Source organism: Budorcas taxicolor, chromosome 16, assembly GCF_023091745.1.
Source record: "Budorcas taxicolor isolate Tak-1 chromosome 16, Takin1.1, whole genome shotgun sequence".
Classification (NCBI taxonomy): Eukaryota; Metazoa; Chordata; class Mammalia; order Artiodactyla; family Bovidae; genus Budorcas; species Budorcas taxicolor.
Genome location: NC_068925.1, coordinates 80,696,904 through 80,715,398, shown reverse-complemented (window position 1 = coordinate 80,715,398; position 18,495 = coordinate 80,696,904). Strand labels below are relative to the sequence as shown.

Sequence of the window (18,495 nt, the reverse complement as noted above, 5' to 3'; positions counted from 1 at the left end):
GAGCTGGCCGCGGGGCGCGTTTCACCTGACAGGCGTTCGGGCGCCCTCTCACGTCGAGGAAACCCACCGAGGCGCCCCGTTTCCTCCCGTCCGTAGTCCGCAGTGGCCTTTTCGGGCCGACCATCGCTGTGATGAGAGTCCCGGAGCCCCGCGACCACGGACCTCGGCGTTCTCTGCGTCACAGTCGGGTCTGTGGCCACCGCCGCGCGGTTCTCTGCTGCTTGCCCTCGGAGACAGTTACGTGGAAGGGGCGTGCGGCCCTGGAGGCGGGACTCCGCCAGGGAGACTGCGAAGGACCTTAGACGTCCCGGGGGTCCTCAGGCCCCCTGTCCGCTTCTGCTGCCTTTCGCAGCTCCCGGGTGCTGAGCGTTCTGCTAGACATTTTGCTTCTGATTGGTTTTGGCGCACTTATCTCAGCGCCTGGGAAGGGAATGAGGTTCCTTGATACTGTTCCTGTGAAGGTTCAAACCAGTTGTACTTGAGTGTACCGTTTTCCACCGTGGTGCCTTTGATTCTTCAGGGATAATAAAACTATGGCCAAGCGGGTGGCAGTATTATAGTCTAATTTTGTGTAGTGTTTCCATCTCTCATGTAGTATCTCTGATCTAAAATTCTCTTGATTTCCGCATTTCTGAGTGTAGGATTGATCCAGGTTTTACTTGGGGCATTTTGTAAAAGTTCACCAGAATGATGAATGCAGATATCCTTTAACAGCGATTTTTTTGGGTATATGTATCCTTTGTATATTCTCACACACATGAAAAAGGATGTGTGTACAAGGTTGTTTGTAGATTGGATTGGGGACTGTTTCAGTCACGTGTGGTACATCCATACAATTCAATACCACGAAGTTGTGAACAGTGAGTATTCTTTGCCATTAGTTGTGTAGAAGGGAAAGATATAGTCATATTTGCCAGTATATGTATAGAAATTGCAGTTGGAAAGACACAAAGTAGAGTAGCGACAGAAATTTCTTTGGAGAGAGGAACTGGTTGTTTGGGAGAGACAGGGTGGGAGAGATTTTCTCCTCTACGCGTTTTTGTCCCTTTTGAATTTTACATCATGTGGACTTAATGTATGTATAATTTAAATAAAAATAATCCCTTGTCTTCTGGCTGCAGAATAGCATCTAGATGCTTTAATGATATTGCCTAATTCCTGGCTGCAAGCAAGGACACTGCCAGCAAGAAAGCCAACACACCGAGGGGCCTAGTCAGGCTTCTTCTGTTTTCTTCAAGGGTACAGCCCTAACATGTTTTGAGTCAAGTCACGGGGACACCGTCCTCATGTGAGAATATTTCTAAACTTGGGATATCTGACTCGGTACCCTGCAGCCCAAACTGATTCTGAGTTCTTAGGTCCGTTGCTGGAGGGCTGTGTCTAGATGAGGTGAGTGGATCAGTCAGGTTCCACACATTGCCCTGCCTTGGTGTTTGGACTCCTGGGAAGACTCTGTGTGTTGACAGCTACTGAAGGGTTTCAGTAAGGGAAACATGGATGTGTTGTGGTCTACGTCAAGTACATCGAATGTGGGGCAAATCTCGAAACCAGTTAGGCAGAGGGCACTGCATTTTTGTGCCATCAGAGCGTGGCAGACAGGAGAATGTGCCTCATAATTATGGAATGTAATCACAGCAGGGCCCCAGCTGCTGCTTTGAAATTCATCGTGAATTTGCTCCCAGTCCTAGCTCATGCCCCCAAGGGCTGGCTCCTGGTCCTGACTGAAGATAAGGCAGATACTGAGGAAGACACTTTCTGGGGAGATGGGACTCCTTTGTCAGCAGATTTTGGGTCAAGGACTTCTCCCCACACAGGGCCTTGCTGAACCTTTCTTAGGTTGCAAGGCAATAGACGTTCTACACCTAGAGATTGATTAGTCTCTTCCCTAATTGTTTACCTGATTGCAAGAGGGTGGAGTCAGAGTCGTAGCTTTTATTCTTGGCCTTTCTCTAATCAGAACTCATCACTGTTTCTCTCACCACTTTTCTCCTATAGTGCCCTCAACAAATAGTTAGGAAATGAATGAACGAACCAGAGCATGCAGTTAGGGAAAGAAGGCAGTACCTGCTGCTAGCTAGCAGAGTTGGTGAAGGCGAGGCTGGATAGTCAGTCAGGACTCTTAAATGATTCGAGGCTTTGGAACCTGGGGTTTTAAGTCAGGTCTGATCCTGGATTCAGACACTCTGATCCTGCCATCTTGTGAAGAAGTCCTGGTCTTTTAGGGCCTCAGCTTTTTTCGTCTGTGGAATGGGACACTACTGCCTGCTATTAAGGGTTAAAAGTAAAAGCGTAAAATGACATATGGAGAGTGCAGAGGATTGCCCGGGGGACCCAGTGGAGAGGAGTCCGCTTGTCAATGCAGAAGACACAGGTTCGAAGCCTGGTCCGGGAAGACCCCACACGGTACAGAGCAGCTAAGCCCCTGCACCGCAACTGCTGAGCCTGCGCTCGAGAGCCCGGGAGCCGCAGCTGCTGAGCCTGCGCTCGAGAGCCCGGGAGCCGCAGCTGCTGAGCCTGCGCTCGAGAGCCCGGGAGCCGCAGCTGCTGAGCCTGCGCTCGAGAGCCCGGGAGCCGCAGCTGCTGAGCCTGCGCTCGAGAGCCCGGGAGCCGCAGCTGCTGAGCCTGCGCTCGAGAGCCCGGGAGCCGCAGCTGCTGAGCCTGCGCTCGAGAGCCCGGGAGTCGCAGCTGCTGAGCCTGCGCTCGAGAGCCCGGGAGTCGCAGCTGCTGAGCCTGCGCTCGAGAGCCCGGGAGTCGCAGCTGCTGAGCATGTGTGCCCAGAGCTTGTACTCTGCAGCTCTGTCCTCTGTACTCTTCTGGTTTGGGAGAAGCCCCCCAAACCAGAAGCCCATGCAATGAAGAGTAGCCCTTGCTGCAGCAAGAGAAAGCCTGCACATGGCAACGAAGACCCAGCACAGCCAAAGAAAAAGATGCTCAGTAGATGTCCTTGCTTAGACCCTTTCCCTGGTCCTGTCCACCAGCAATGAGGAAACATACACACGGGGCCTCACCAATAGCTGAGGGTCTATTTCCTCAAGTACAATACGGGTGGAGCTAGACCAGATGTGGTCCTTTCTGTACTAGTGGACGCCTCCGAGGGCCAGACAAGCGCTGCACTGCTGGGGAGGGCTGAGGGTGAGCCTGAGAGGCAGCCCTCTGTAAAGATACGGCTGCTATTGGGCTGAGGTGGGCTGCTTCCACTGTGCAGCCCACAGGTCAGCAGTTCAAGACTTCTGCACTGTTATTCTGTGCATTTTTGATCAGCACCTCAGTGCGGTCACACCAGATACAGTGTCTCTAAGTAGCCCTACCCCCTTCTCCTAATCTTGAGATTCAGCCACATTGTCCTTCCTGTAACTAGTTCTCATTGCTGAACTGTTTCATAAGAATAAACCAGGATTTATTTTCCCACTCAGCAGTTCTGGACATTTGGCTTGGCTGTAGTATGTTGCTATGTACAGCTACAGTGAAAGTTTTTAGTACAAGCTAAGTTTCTCAAGGGTAACTTTTTTAAAATGTGAGTTGTGACCCACTGATGAGTTATGAAACAACTTAGTGAGTCAGAACCAGCATTAAAAAAATTTTTTTAAGCATCCCCTGTGCTGGAAGCACTGGAGCCGCTTCACCACTGACTGCCAGGGAAGTCTCCCAGCATTTTTTAAATGCAGTAACTTAGGACAGGTGCCCGATGCTGCTCACACTGGAGTGTTATTTCATGTAATGTCTGACTGTTGTAACCTGTGTATACTCCACACACCCAGAGTGGTCCCATGGATGATGCCCCAGCAGCGTCTGGTCAGATCCACATCTGTACCAACACGCAGTCTTAGAATTCTCAGTTTTACTTTCTGGCTGCTCTGGGTCGTTGCTGGGCAGGGGTTTTCTCTAGTTGCAGCGAGTGGCGCGCAGGTCTCCATTGCGGTGGTTTCTCTTGTTGCCGAGCACAGGCGCCAGGGCACACAGGCTTAGTTGCCCAAAGGTGTATGGGATCTTCCCAGGCCAGGGATTGAGCCCATGTCCCCTGCCTTGGCGGGTGAACGCTTAGCCACTAGACCACCAGGAAAGCCCACCACCTTACGATTTCCAATTTGTGCCAATCTGGTAGGCGTCAGTTTGGCTTTTCGTTTCCCTGATTAGCGCTGGAGGCAGAGATCTGTTGGCCTCGTTCAAGTTTTTAAAAGGATCATTTATTCACCTGGTTGTTCAAATTTGACTGCTGAAGGAATCCAACTCTGTAACTTGCGAAGACCCCCATGCGGTACCTATACTAGCTCACGAGGCCCACTTGTAGCCCTTTCGTATCCAGTGGACAGAGCTTGGTCAGGACATTATGCAGAGGCAGAGAGAGGTGTGGAGTGACCTCTCGGTGAGACAGCCTTAATCACAGCGGCTTCCAGAGTCTACAGCATTCTGCGGCAGGCCGCCTGTCACGCAGGCATCTTCTGGTCACGGGAGGCTGCTGCAGCACACTGACGGTGCCAGGGCGCGTCTGTGTCCCCAGGAGAGACGGGCAAAGCGGCCTGGAGGAGCAGGCCTGGGGTCAGCTAGGCTCGCGCACCGGCCCGCCCACGCCAGCCAAGCACCTGGGATTCAGACTGGAGCCTCAGCAGAATCTGGACCGACTCTGCTGGCTTCAGTCTTCTGGAGTTACATGCGAAGAGCGGAGACCACACAGGTTACAGAATGCCAAGTGTCTTCTGTACTTTATTATCATCATAGTCTTTGCATCAAGATACATAGCAATGATAGCAGGTTTCTTTTTAAAGCTTAGTATTAAATATTAAATATCTTTCCCCACTTTTTACATTACTCTGCCAAGAAAAAATTAAAACTCAAGTTATCTGAAGCCTGGACACACTCCCACGATTAGCCGGGCTGCGTAGAAGTCGGTGGCTTGTTCTTCCTGCCGTGTGAGCGGGCCCAGGCCCTAGAAAGATGGGACCAGGCTGTAATTGTTTTTGAAAAGTGTGCTACAAAAACGGACGGCCTGTTATAAGCCAGGTTACAAAGTCAGGACAGGGGTGAGGGAGGGACAGTTTCTTCCAGAAACGGAATCTCTGAGGAGTCCCAGTCCATCGCTTTTCCCCAGAATGGAGCGAGGAGGGGTCAGATCTCACCGTGAGCTTCCCAGCCCCATCTCTGGGAGGGGGCGGCTGGGGGCAGGGTGGCCACACCTGCCCTCCCCCACCTTTCTCAGCGAGGGAATGGAGTTTATTGCCCAGTGAGTGTGAAGTGGGCTGAAGCTTGGTTGGTACTGAATTCTCTAAGAGGTTTCTTCTAGAAACAGACAACTCAGACTCTTCCTCTCACTTCAGCAAAGAAGTTATTTTAAAAGCACTTGGGAAGTTCCTCCTGCGCCCCTGGGGGCGGCTCAGAGGAGGGAGTCGTCAGTACAGCCCCCTTCCAGGCCGTATCGGAACTCCTGCAGGTTGGAGACCCCGTAGAAATGGACGAAGGCAGCCGCCACCACCAGGACATGGAAGATCTGATGAGACTGGAACTGCAGGGACAAGAGAGAAGCTTCAGGGCAATGGCAGGGAGACCTGAGGGAAGCGAGAGGAGGCACTCGCCTCTCCTAGTTCCTCCGCAAAATTTCCTGCACCATAAAACCGATACATTTGTTGTAGGAGAAAAAAAACGTGTAAGTCCTGTCAGGGATTCACTCACCCACATGCACCAGCATGAGCAGGGACACGCGTCACCCCAGACACCACCTGCCCACGTCTCTCTCTGCCTCTGACCCCAACCTCCACCTTCCGGCAGACCCACCACCACAGCCCTGCGAAGAGTCGTTTCTTACCCATATGTCAAATTTTCCAGGGAAGAAGCGCTCAGGAATGCGTGCGGCATAGAGGCCAGCTCCAGTGATGTACATCACAGCCATGAGGAAGAACCAGCCCATCTGGCCCACCGTGGTGGCCTTGACGAAGCCCTCCGCGATCGTGAAGTGCATGGTAGGCACGACGCCGCTCAAGCCAAGCCCCAGGAACACCCCTGAGCAGACGGATGGAGCGTGTCAGGCACAGGGACGGCCCTGCTGCCCTGCTGATACAAGTTACTTTCTGGTGAACAGCACGTGTTCAGGAAATTTTGCACAAGATGGAGAGCCATCATCAGATGCTGCTTCAACGTCCAGAGTGGGAAGGAGGCTGGGTAAGTGCTGACACAGCCGTTCCCTCCTATGGAGCGCCAAGAACAAACATCGTGTGTTCTTTATTATCTGTTGAGCAACCTAGGCGATCATGTGCGTCAGAACTCTGATGGCTGCCTCGGCTACAAAGCCGAGATGGTGAGCCCTCGGGTGGTTTGCCAACCAGAGACGAGCAGGATGGGCGTGCCATTAAGAGCACAGAAGACTTAAGGAATAGGAGTCTGACCTCCTGAGGAGACAGACCCCAGTGAGAAGCCATCAGATAAAGAGCAGATGGCGCCCCTCCACACCAGGCCCCTGCCCATGGCCGCCGGGCAGGGCTCCGCTTCACCTCTGCAGACGCCCTGGGTGAGGCACCATTGGCTGGTGCTCGATGAATAGTTAACTCTCTTAAGTGAGGGTTAAACCACAGCGATGTTAAGTCTCAAGGGACTGGAGACAGTGGTAATTGACGTGTGGCTGCAGTAAAGCTGGAGTCTGGACAAGACACCAGGAAGGGGCTCCTGCTCACAGCGACCGTCCCTCAACGCGGCTCGGGCTCAAGGCGCTTTCCCTACCAAGCCACGCCTTTCATTCCCTTAGGAAAAGAACTCCCGGTGAGCTAGAGACTGTGCTTTGTACGTTTCTTACCTTCCTCAAACCAGATATAAGAGGAGTCTTTTCTGCACTTTAATTACTGTCCTATTGCCATTTCGCTGAAACAGTATGAAACTTGCAGGGGAACTGAGCTTTGAGAATTCATGCTGTTTTGAAAGTTCTGAACACAGGTCAGGGTCCGGGTGGGGGCCCAGGGCTGGCCCCTCAGGCTCAAGGCCTAGACGCCCGCGGGCGCCCTGCCTTGCGGCCCACCTGCTCGCGTCTGCCGGTGCTTGGGCGTGGCGAACCGGTCCCACTGCGCCACGATGATGGCGGAGATGCCCAGCACGCAGACGATGGAGAGGTAGATGAGCCGCGGCTGCGGGGAGCAGTAGAAGGAGTAGTAGAGCCAGGGCACGAAGCTCCCCATGATCAGCAGCGCGATCCCTGAGTAGTCCAGCCTGAAAGAGCCAGGGGGCGGGGCGGCCAGTGAGGGGGCGGGGCGGCCGGGGGGGGCGGGGCGGCCAGGGGAAGGGGCGGGGCGGCCAGTGAGGGGGCGGGGCGGCCAGGGGAAGGGGCGGGGCGGCCAGTGAGGGGGCGGGGCGGCCAGGGGAAGGGGCGGGGCGGCCAGTGGGGGGGCGGGCTCTACTGCCCTCGGGCCCGACCGGAGCCCCCACTCCCCACGCGGTCCGGCCTGTGTCCTGACTCAAACCCCCACACGGTCAGGCACTGTTTGGGGGCACGTCTGAAGGGCACCCCTTTGCCCAGGCTGTCAACAGCCACACCCCTTCACAGACACTCAGCCAGGAGCTGCATCCATTACAATCCAGCCAGGCCCCAACTTCCATGCAGCAAGGACTCTGAGTATTCCCCAGTTCTGACAGTTCTAAAGCCAAAACCCTTATCGTGGGAGCGTCACTAAGGCGGTAGTAGTCTCCTTCAGTTGACTTTAATGATAAAAACGTATTACTTGTTGCTGGTGTTACTGAGAAAAACAGAACAACTCAGCAACACTTCCAGAACCAAAAATAACAACAACAGAAACGAGCAAACAGAAGCCCAGGCTCAGCGCTGGGGAGGACGGGCGTCTGGGGCTCCTGATAAGCTCTCCCGGCGGGTGGGCAGGCGTGCCTGCGGGCAGCGGCGCCCTGACGGGAAGGGGGCGCGGCCGGGCGCTTGGTGCGGGAGAGCGCGGCGGCACCGCCAGCCTCTGGACAGCGCTGCGCTGGGATGACGTCTACCCACAGCGGGCTCTGTCTGGAGGAGGCTGCAGTGAGAATTTTCAAGTCGGACTTAAGAGAAAAGCTTCCTGACCCTCTTCCACCCACAAAACATCAGGGAATCTTGAGGAGCCCCTGCAGTTGCCAGGACCCCCCAGCACCCGGATCACGGGCGTGAGGACAGCACGTGGTTCTTCCCCACCATCCCTGTGACTCACTTGGAGAAAGTCCGGGAGACTTTCTCTGAATGACAGTAGACAGTGTGGAAGAGCCAGGAGAAGCTGAGGCAGAGCACCGCTCCCAGGAAGAACATCCCGAACACCACCTTCTCCTGGAGCGGGGCCATGAAGTACATGTTCGGCCTCAGCATGGTCAGGATCCCCAGGAAGAGAAACAGCACAAAGCCTGCAGCAGGGGGAGAGAGGAGTCTGAGGAGAAAGGCGACAGGCGGCGCTTTAAACCAACCCTGGCGCCACAGGCTGAGCTGCGGGAACCCAGAGGCCCAGACCAAAAAGAGCATCTGCTGAGCGCTGGCGTGTCCTTTCTAGACGGTGGGTCTCTGGCGGGATGGAGCCGCCAGCCCCGGGACGGTTCTGACCACAGAGGACATCCGTCCCGACGCCTGCCCCACTCGCACACCAGTGACGAAGGGACCTGCGAGCTCCCCGGCAGTGTAAAGACACCGCCAGCTCCCTCATAGTCGCGACAACGGCGTTTCTCCTTCCCGTGGACAAAGGCCACACAGCTCCCGGGCAGGAAGCAGACGAGCCCGATGTCCCCCGGGGCCTCACCAAGCAGGTGCGTCCAGATGTTGCCGGTCTCCGTGTGGATGCGGAAGATGCTCTTGAAGCAGGCGCGGAAGGAGGGCATGGGCGGCCGGTGGCCGTGCAGCAGGTAGTCATTGTCCTTCAGCCAGTCTGGGAGCACGTCGTACGGGATGACCCTCCAGCGGCCCTCCCAGACCTGCAACCACATGCGCTCTAAGCGGGGCTGGGAGCCACGAGCCTCCCCAAGGACGCGGCGTGCAGGAGAGCATCCGCCGGGTTCCAGAGGGTCCTGGGGAGCCGTGGGGGCCAGCCCGGGGCTGCAGACACCAGGATAGCAGGAGCGAGGCTGCCCCTGGACCCCCGCTTAGAGTGTCTTTGTTTTTGTGTCAGGAAGCTTATCTGGATGTGCTTATCTGAGCAGGTCAGAATATGGCAGGACCTCCTCTCAGCTACCTGAGAAATACACGTTTACCGCCCCCCCCACACTCTGGCGGCTGTCTGTCACCGTGCCCCCTAAGTTCTCACTGTGTTGAGACTTTTCAGAGCAGGAGTTCTTAACCTAGGATGTAAAGACAGCGGACAGTGTCCAGAGAGCCGGTGAGCAAGGCTAGTCTCGGAACTCATGACGCTGCCCCCGTGGAAATCATAGGCATTTTCATGTCAGTTTTGCAGTTACCGGTTTCTACTCATCACCACTCAGAAATGACAAGCTCTGATAACACAGCTCGTCCGGAGTGCGTGTTCAGCGTGTTGATAAAGGTGCAGTGCTCCCGCCTCAGCCCCGGGCGGGTGAGCCCGCTCCCTCCCCGCGGGACGGGACCTTGTACACGAACTCCTCCATCTTCTCCATGGCGTGGTGGGCCTGCAGGGGCAGCGTGAGCACTCGCACCTCCTCCTCCTCCTCCTGCGGCCCTGGGCAGGCCTGCTCCTCCTCGGCCTGTGGGGAAGGGGAGAGCGGCTGCAGCCGTGGAGGGCCTGGGGGCGCACGCGTCCGGCGCCCAAGAAGCAGGCCACGCCGCCCTCTGCCCGGCCTCTCCTGCACACAGGCCTCAGGTCTGCTCTCCGGAAGCAGGATGCTGCCTGAGTTTGCAACGTCACAAGCGCTGGGGGAGAGCGCGCCACAGCGCCCAGGGGAGAGGCCAAGGGAGCCAGCGCCCGAGGCGCAGGGTCAGCAGCCCAGGCCTGCACCCAGGCCCTGGCAGCCCACCTCTGTCTCCAAGACGGTGGCCCTCAGCTTCCCCCAGTTTCCCAAACACTTCTCATTTAGACCGCTGAACGAGGAGGAATAAGACAGAGGCTCAGAGATCCGCTAAGACTCTCAATCTGATCGGTGCCCTGTGCACTGGCCCTGGGGCCCAGACAGTGTCCACCTGCTCCGGGAGAAGCCAGGCCTCAGAGCCGGCTCCACAGGAGCAGCACAGGAGGGCCTGAGAGGGCTCGCCTCCGGGGAGACCTCCAGAGCCGAGGCGGGGAGGGCAGTTCCTCCGTGGGGCGGGTTTTCCTCCTGCGATGCTTCCTCTTAGATCTTGTGATGGAGGAACACCCCCCACCCCCACCAAATTCATCCTCTGTCCGTCTAGGCACAGAGTCCCTGGTCTCCCTCAGAGTGGGGATGCTACTGGGGTTTTGCTCAGGCACAACGAAAAGCCCACTTGGCTGTACAAGAGGCCCTGCCAGGCCCCTCCAGGGACAGGGCCTTATCTCCCCCCTCCGCCCCTCGGGGACTCTGAAGAAAGAGATAAAGCGGCCAGGTGCGGCCTCCACAGCAGCCTGGGGCAGCACCTGCTCCTCCCACGAGCCTTCCAGCTGGCCAGATCGGCAGGGATTTTCGATGGTATATGGAGCCTGGCCTGACTGCTTCCTGCCTTCGTCAGGACAGACAGTCCAGGGCGCTGTGGCTCTGGGGAGACCAACAGGTCTCAGGAGAGGCTGACCAGGGAGATGACTTACTTTGGTTGGGCTGGTGACCGCCCGCTTGCCCTTCTCTTCGAGCAGGGGTCCCAGCTCGGCCAGCTCCACTGTGTCGGCCACCCTGTTGCTGGCGGGAGCCCCGTTGCCCTGGGCCACCGCGGGTCCCTTGTGAGACGACATCAGGATGGTACCTCGGGGCCCTCCGGCTTCAGCCTGGGGAGAGCGTGGGGTCTCTTGGCCCCAGGGGCCAGAGAGCTCCCTGTGATGGGGACACTGGAAGCAAACACAGACACAGGGTGTTGACAGTTTATCCTTCTGACGTCTCATTTCTGAAGTCAATACTGAGAAAGAGACAGCCCCCCCTCATACCCCCTCTAGTCCCAGAGGCCAGTTAACTGCACCTCTCCTCCTCTGTACCATCAGCCTTTACTGAGGCTTCCCTAACCTTAAAATCTGAAAACCTAGTTGCTTCAAAAGATTTGTGTGTTTTGCACCAAACTGTCACCCCAGGAAAACAGCTACCCACCCCACATCCCTCCCACAAACACGGAGCCCGTTCAGTGAGCCGAGTTTATCCTGGTTCCCAGTGCTGGCCCAGGAAAAGCCTGGCTCCGAGACTGAGCAGCAAAAAGAGGAAGCCGAAGCCTGGCTGTAATCACCACAGGCCACCCAGGCTGAGAAACGAACCAACTGCCAACTGAGCTCAGCGGGCTTTACCTACAAACGCCCTGAAACGTGTGCGCTGCCTACAAAAGTGGGCCGAGGGTGGGCTGGCGGTCCAGGGGTCGCCCTGAAACATGTGCGCCGCCTACAAAAGTGGGCCGAGGGTGGGCTGGCGGTCCAGGCGTTAACTTCTCTGCAAGGCCTACTGCTTCTGTTGGAGGATCACCGCCCGGCTCTGTGAGGAGAGCACACTTTGCTCACAGCCCTGTCTTGCAGCAGCAGTAACTCACCTGGCCGTGGGAGGCTGAAGACACGAGGCAGCCCCCCCTTGCCCTGCCACCAAACCAGCTCAGCACAGGCCTGTCCCAGCGACCACAGGTCATAACCTAGGCCCCACTCCAAAGAGCTTTGGAGCTGAGACACAGACCCTGTAGGAGGCAGTCTTTAATCAGGCCTCAGGAAGATAAGATGAACGTTAAGAGGAGGGGAAAAGTGCCCCAAGACTTCCGACCCCCTGCTCCCAACAAAGGAATTTACTGCTCACAGCAACAGCAGCCAGAATAGTAACATGTTCCTGCATTGGTCACCTGAGCCCTGGGAGCCACCAGGCAATGCAAAGATGGCCAGGTAACACCTGCACGGAGCAAGCTGAACTCCGGGGAGGAAGCAGAGCTCGGGGGCCACCTCCTTCATCAGGGCGGTCAGCGCAGCCTCGCTCCCGAGGGGGCAGTTCTGTCTCCACAATGGTCACTGCGCATCCACCTTTGACATGTGTAGCTGCTCTTCTACCCAAGAGTGACCTCGATTCCTTCTCAGAGATTAAGACCGGATCTGTGTGGTCAGGTGAGGGCAGCCCGCAAGTTTCAAAACAGTCATGCCAGGCTCAGCCATCAGCACAGCTGAGAGCTGGTTCAGGAGAACAAATGACCGTGACTCCGTCCACAGACCCCGCTCTGGTGCCGACACACAGGCACTGGCTCCTCCTCCACACACGCAGGACTCTGCCAGGAAAGATGCCAGCCCACAGCCGCAGCCAACGACTGAGCCCCTGGAGAGCAGGAAGCCAGAGGCCCACGAAACCCTCAGGAGACAGGCGGCCCACGTGAGCAGAAACACTGGGCAATCTCTTTCAATAGGCTGACCACAAAGACACATTTCCTCAAACTGAAGTACTCCCGGACAAACAGCTTTAAGAAGAAACAATTTACACTGCAGTGAAAACACAGATAGCTCTGGGCACCCCAGACAAGGATGAGAAGGGGAATATACTCAGCTAGAGTCCAGTACTCGAGAGGCGGCCGCTGGGGTCAGAAATAGACATTTTCTCAGGTTCTGGGATGCAGTGCCACACAGATCACTAATTTATGCATGTCCCTGATTGTGGTCAGAACCTGTATTTCAGAATAGGTGGAAGAATGACGGAGGCAGCATTCCCACCAGCAAGCATGTGACCCGCTAGCTAAGGCGTTACGCGCTTGTGCCTCTGGGCTGCTCTCTGTCCCCATCCCCAGAGCAGCCAACACCCCCCCGGAATACTTAACAAGTGCACTTAGTGCCAGTGCCCCGAGGTGCTTTAAGGCACTGTGCAAAACCCCAAGTCACGCAAGTCGCTGTCCTGAAGGAGCCTGTAGCCCGGTGGCATGAGGCCGCCCGCGGCACGTGCAGAACCAGGGGCAGCGCCACTGCTCCAGCAGGAGAGCGCAGGAGAGCCCTGGGCTAGGATGGTGCACACCCGGTGCAGGTGAGTGCTGTGGGCCTGACTCACCAGTGGGGGTGAGAATGATACACATTATACGCTGGGCAGTCAGGGCCAGAGAGCAGGCGCGGACTCCAGCCTGGCGCACTTCCTAACTTCCTCACTGGGTCTGATGCTCTCACGCCCTCAAGCCCAGCGTCCTCCTAGGAGGACCTCGGTCTTGTGGCAGTCTTCAAAGGCTTTCCTCGTTCAGTCGAAACCACCTTCTGTTGCTTCTGAGCCCCTTTGGCTCCCACACCCCACCCCCAGCATTATCTCTAGACCCAGAGTCACTAACTCTGACAGGCACCCGGTAACTCACAAGCCAGGCACGTTACAGCTCATCACACAAGACACATCGCCACGCATCAAAGAACAGACGACGACGCTCAGCGGAGGTCATGTCACCATAGTGAGCAGAGTCCACCGTCCAGCGGGGTCTTCTAAACTACCAACACAGGGACAGGAAGGGAGAGAAAGGGGGCGGAGGTCTGGTAAGAAAGAAAAGCAAGTAACGCTAGAACCTGAAAGTCTCCTTGGCAGGGTGGGCCTCTCACAGACGGCCGACGACTGGGACAGGCGAGCCTTCCGGCGCCCGCTGTGCCGCGCCGGCGCCAGCCCCTGGGGCGCGAGGATGGACTCTGGGCACTCAGAGCCAGATGGCCTTCACTGTCCCACGAGCTTTGCTTCTGGTTTTTTAATATTTCATGGGCTTCTTAAAATTTTTTAAAGATTAATTTTATTTACGGCTGTGCTGGGTCTCTTGCTGCGCCGGCTTTCTCCAGTTGCGACGAGCAGGGGCTCCCCTCGGGCTGCGGATGCAGACTCTAGGCCATGCGGGTTCAGTAGCTGCTGGCTGCAGCTGCAGTGGTCGCAGCTCCCAGCTCGGGCGCAGGCTCAATAGTCGTGGCGCCCGGACTTCGCTGCTCCCTGGCATGAGGGGTCTTCTTGAACCTGTGTCTCCCACGTTGGCAGGTGGATTCTTTACCACTGAGTTGCCAGGGAGGCCCTCACAAACCTTCCTGTCCTTATATGTTCTAGAGGAGACACCTTTCTCCTCAAAATCGCCACATCCAATGAAGCAGTTATAATTGGGCCAAACTCCACTGAGTGCATTTTTGATGGGATTTCTTTACTTCAAGTTAATACATCTTTGCCACTAAGCTCTCCCGCTGGATAGCCCTGTGACATTGGAGGGCAGGGCTGTGGGGGCGGGGGCTGCCTGTGCTCCTATGAACAAGATTATCTGGCGCCAAACTTGGGGAAGCACTGACTCTTAGTTGCCAGCCTTCGTTGGTGAGTTTATTTCCCTCACACTTTTGGAGACGTTTATTTTGTGAACCAGTTCCCAAGTTTTTCACATTATAGTACACTCCTTCTCAGGAGTCAAAGGCACAGAACTTCTAGAAATTTTTAATCTAGGGTCCCTGAGCCCTTGGAGGTTCCACAAGTTAAGCTGCTTCTTACACCTACCTGACTCTCACAGTAAAGCAAGACTTGTTCTGTTGTGTCTGACTCTTTGCAACCTCATGGACTGGAGCCCTCCAGGCTCCTCTGTCCATGGGATTCTCCAGGCAAGAACACTGGAGTGGGTGGCCATTCCCTCCTCCAGCGGATCTTCCTGATCCAGGGATCAAATCCACATCTGCACTGCAGGAGGATTCCTTTTTTCTTTCCTTTTGAACGATGTAGGCAGAGTTTTTTTTGTAAAGCACACACATCAAGGACCAGTTTGCTGTTAGATCGCTGCACAGATGCAGTCCCAGCAACAGGCAGAAAACTCCACGACCCCAGTGTCCATTCACAGTCGGTGGGCTTGTCCTCATCAGCAGAAAGATTGAGCCAAGCAACCGTGATTTCTATGCTGCTGCTGCGTCGCTTCAGTCGTGTCCGACTCTGTGCGACCCCATAGACGGCAGCCCACCAGGCTCTGCTGTCCCTGGGATTCTCCAGGCAAGAGTACTGGAGCGGGCTGCCATTTCCTTCTCCAAGGAAGATTCTTTACCACTGAGCCACCAGGGAGCCCAAAACAAGACGAGTCCAAGCGGTAAGGACAGAGAACACAGTCGTCTCTGCCGCTCTGTCAGGGAAGGTGGCTGCGTAGCGCTGCTGGGGGAAACGAGTCAAGGCAAAGGCTTACGTTTGAAAACTACTGAATTGCAACAGTGGAGCCTCAGCTTTCCTATTTAAGTACAAGTGCCACCAACTTAAGAGTCTGCAATGAAAACCCAGAATCTGACTTTCTTTGTAGCTCTTCTCCAGGTAAAGCTATCTCAACAGAAACAGGTCTTTTTTGAATCCCAAACAGACAGGTAAGCTTTCCAAATGCCGTAACACAAGGTAAAGTAAACAGGAATGGGAACGCGTTTCATGCCAGCCTTTGATTTTAATACCTGGCTTTTAAGTACATTAACACATCATATGGTCACTGTATACTGTGAGAGCCCAGATGAAACAAGTAAACGAGGTACATGTCTAAAAGCGAATCACTCGGAACCAGTTTGCCTCGAGGGCACTTTCCAGGATCTATTCAATCTAAGACAGCTAGAACTTCATACGCAGTAACCATGCCCCCAACATTTCTGAGCAGGAAAAGGCAATTCACCTTGAAAATAGTGAAAGGAACACAGTCCAGTGGGCACATGAGGGACGAATGGACATTAACGGCAAAACCTAACAACTCTGATGGGTACCAGCACCAGAAAACACCGCACCAGTACTGATGGAACGTCTGCATGTAGAGATGGCTTCGGTTTTCCCTGGTGGCTCAGGCGGTAAAGAATCCGCCTGCAATGTGGGAGACCTGGGTTCAGTCCCTGGGTTGGGAAGATCTCCTGGAGAAGGGAAAGGCTACCACTCCAGTATTCTGGCCTAGAGAATTCCCTGGACTTGTACTCCATAGGGTCGCAAAGAGTCACACACGACTGAGCGACTTTCACTAACTTCACTTAGTTCACCAGTATGATCACCAGTAGGTGGGGTTGTGTTCCAAGTGTGTCAAACAGTTCCTTTCTGGCTTTATATTAAAGAAGCCAAGGAGATTTCTTAGGGAAATAAACAACAGACTTATTGGCCTAGAAAGAAGGGAAAATTCTTTACTGTCCACAAAGAAGCGTGGCGTTGTGGCTGCAGAGACAAGGCAGCGAGGAGCCTGGCCTCAATGTTAAGAGGAGGCAGCAACTCATCTGTCTCCTAGCACCGCTACAAGGCTAAACGCCATAAGCGCTGGAGGAATTCAGGAGGAAGCTCAGTTTGAGCTGGAACATCAGGAAAGGTTTTGTGGAAGATTTTAAGAAAGGATTTTGATAGGTAAAGATAGGATCAAAGCATTCCTGAGGGTAGTGCTGTGAACCTGGGCAGGCTCAAAAGAACAGAGACCCCAGGGCAGGGAATAATCCACTTTCCACAAGGAAATCTTGGAAAGGCAATGTGAGGCCAGACTTAAGAAGAAGCTGAAGACAGTCTAAAAGCTGAAATCCGCAGTGCACTTTATCCATTAGCAACCGGGGGCCCACTGGGAAGGGTGTGCCCTGTCTGAACTTTCAACCTGCAGGCAAAATAGTTGCTTAAAATGTCTGTTTATCCCCTGGGCACCAGATAGTTTCTTGGCCCCTGAGAACAGAATGCTTTCAGATTCTACTCAACAATTAGGTACAATTTCGGGGAGACCTGCCCTAAGATGGCTGCTTACAGGCAACACACCAGTCCTTAAGACTGATGCCCCAAGTACACGGAAGTTACTCCTGGGGTGAAGAAATTCCAGGGCGGCAATCCGTGTGTCAGCGCCCCGCCTGAATCCCAGCACTGCGTGGACACTACCAAACAGCAGCAGCAGCAGCTGCGCCACAAGAGGCGATGCAAGCCTAGGTCTTAGTAAACAGCCGTAAACAGACCCCAGAGCCCCTTCGCTTCAGAGAGAGCCAGGCAGTCCAGTGCTCGCTTGATTGAAGCGGGGAGCCTATACACCCTTTCCCTGCTGTGTCTCCTCCCTCCGTGGGGGAAACGCCAGATTAACCTAGCAAAGCACTCTGCAGGCCTCCTGTTGCTCCTCCGACACCTGAAGCTCCCTAAATGAAATTCGCCTTGTCCGTTTCCCACTCGCCTGCGTAGCGCCTGAAACCGAGAGGAAACATCTATTCCATTAAAAACTGAAGGCTTGACCAAAAACTCAAACAGGATGGCACCTATGAGAGATTTCTGAGGGAATAAAATTTCCTTTTTCCCCAAAGGACTTTAGATTTCGCTCACATTGCAGCATTCAGGGCCACCTTACACACAGGCCAACTGTCCACCAGCCTCCCCTTCCCCGCCGCCAAGGTGGGGGCACTGTCACGGTCTAGTAACCGCGGGGCTCCCCGCCGGGCGGCCGCTCCGAGCCTCAGGCCCGCAGCCCCTCGGCGCTCGCCTCGCGCGGTCTTGGGACCAGGCTCAGCTCCGGCCTGGCGGCCCTGAGCCGGAGCCTGAAGCCCGACGTCTCACCCTGGCGACTGGTGGGTACGGCCGCCACCGCGGCTGTTAACAGCGGGGGACGCGACTCGCACGGGAGGGGCCGGGAAGGCGGACAGCTGACGCGTTGAGGCTGGAGGAGCGGCCGGCCCCGAGCGGGGGTCCGGGGGCCCTGGGGACGCCCGGGCGGTCCAGCCCTACGGCAGCTGCCTCCGGCCCGCGCCGAGACTCCCATGGGGAGCCCGCCCTCCGGCCGATCCCCGCCCTCCGGCCTGCTCGCCACCGAACCCAGGGGAACTTACGGCGGGCGGAGGGCTGTGCTGGGGGCCGCGGCACCGGCGCTACATCCCGCGTCGCTGGAGGCGGCCTGCGGCCGAGCGGCCCGGATCGTCTGCGCCCTCCCGGGGCCGGAAGGGGCGCGCAACCGCAGGGCGTCACCTCCGCGAGAGCGTCACGTCCTCTCAGACGCTCGGCTCCCGGCTCTCGCGAAGCCCAATCACAGGCCGGCCCCTTGGACCCGCCCCCAGGACGGCCCCGCCCCTCCACCTGACCCCGCCCGCTCTAGCCCGGTGATCTTCGTTGTTGTTCAGCCGCTAAATCGTGTCTCACCCTGCGACCCCATGGCCGGCAGCACCCCTAGACTCCTCTGTCCGGCAATCTTTCCGCAGTCCGGACCACAGGCCCGCCCCCTCGGCCCCGCCTCCCCTGTGGCCCCGCCCCTCCCGGCGGCCCCGCCCCCGCCGTACGACAGCGCCTCAAGTCCCAATCGCAGGTCCGTTCCCCTCGGCCCCGCCTCCCGCTCACGGGCCCCGCCCCCTCGCTCTGCTCCAATCGTAAGCCTTCCCTCGCAAAGCCTCGCGGGAACCACACCCTCCAAGTTGCTAACCTGTGCTCCGGTCGAGGAAGGAATTTCTGGGAATTAGACTGCGACCTGCGAGTGAAGTGAAGTCGCTCAGTCGCGTCCGACTTTTCGCGACCCCATGGACTATATCCTACCAGGCTCCTCTGTCCATGGAATTTTCCAGGCAA

At 56.2% G+C, this 18,495-nt stretch overlaps 1 protein-coding gene across 1 annotated transcript; it reads right to left on the bottom strand.

The window, feature by feature from the left end:
- Positions 1–4,673: 4,673 nt before the first annotated feature.
- Positions 4,674–17,925, bottom strand: ADIPOR1 (adiponectin receptor 1). The gene is made up of 8 exons (XM_052653452.1): positions 17,769–17,925; positions 10,662–10,895; positions 9,532–9,648; positions 8,736–8,907; positions 8,163–8,349; positions 6,998–7,185; positions 5,798–5,991; positions 4,674–5,497 (listed from the first exon to the last, which is right to left on the bottom strand). Exons 2-8 carry the CDS (start codon positions 10,800–10,802, stop codon positions 5,369–5,371), a joined length of 1,128 nt encoding a protein of 375 aa, XP_052509412.1. The 5' UTR covers positions 10,803–10,895; positions 17,769–17,925; the 3' UTR covers positions 4,674–5,368.
- Between the last annotated feature and the right edge of the window lie 570 nt (positions 17,926–18,495).

Excerpts from the sequence above, each read along its gene's own strand:
- ADIPOR1 (XM_052653452.1), bottom strand. The coding sequence starts at position 10,802 with ATGTCGTCTCACAAGGGACCCGCGGTGGCCCAGGGCAACGGGGCTCCC. Across the intron at positions 8,908-9,531 it reads TGGAGGAGTTCGTGTACAAG|GTCTGGGAGGGCCGCTGGAG; the intron begins GTCCCGTCCCGC and ends ATGTGGTTGCAG. Across the intron at positions 5,992-6,997 it reads GCACCGGCAGACGCGAGCAG|GGGTGTTCCTGGGGCTTGGC; the intron begins GTGGGCCGCAAG and ends CCGTCTGCTCAG.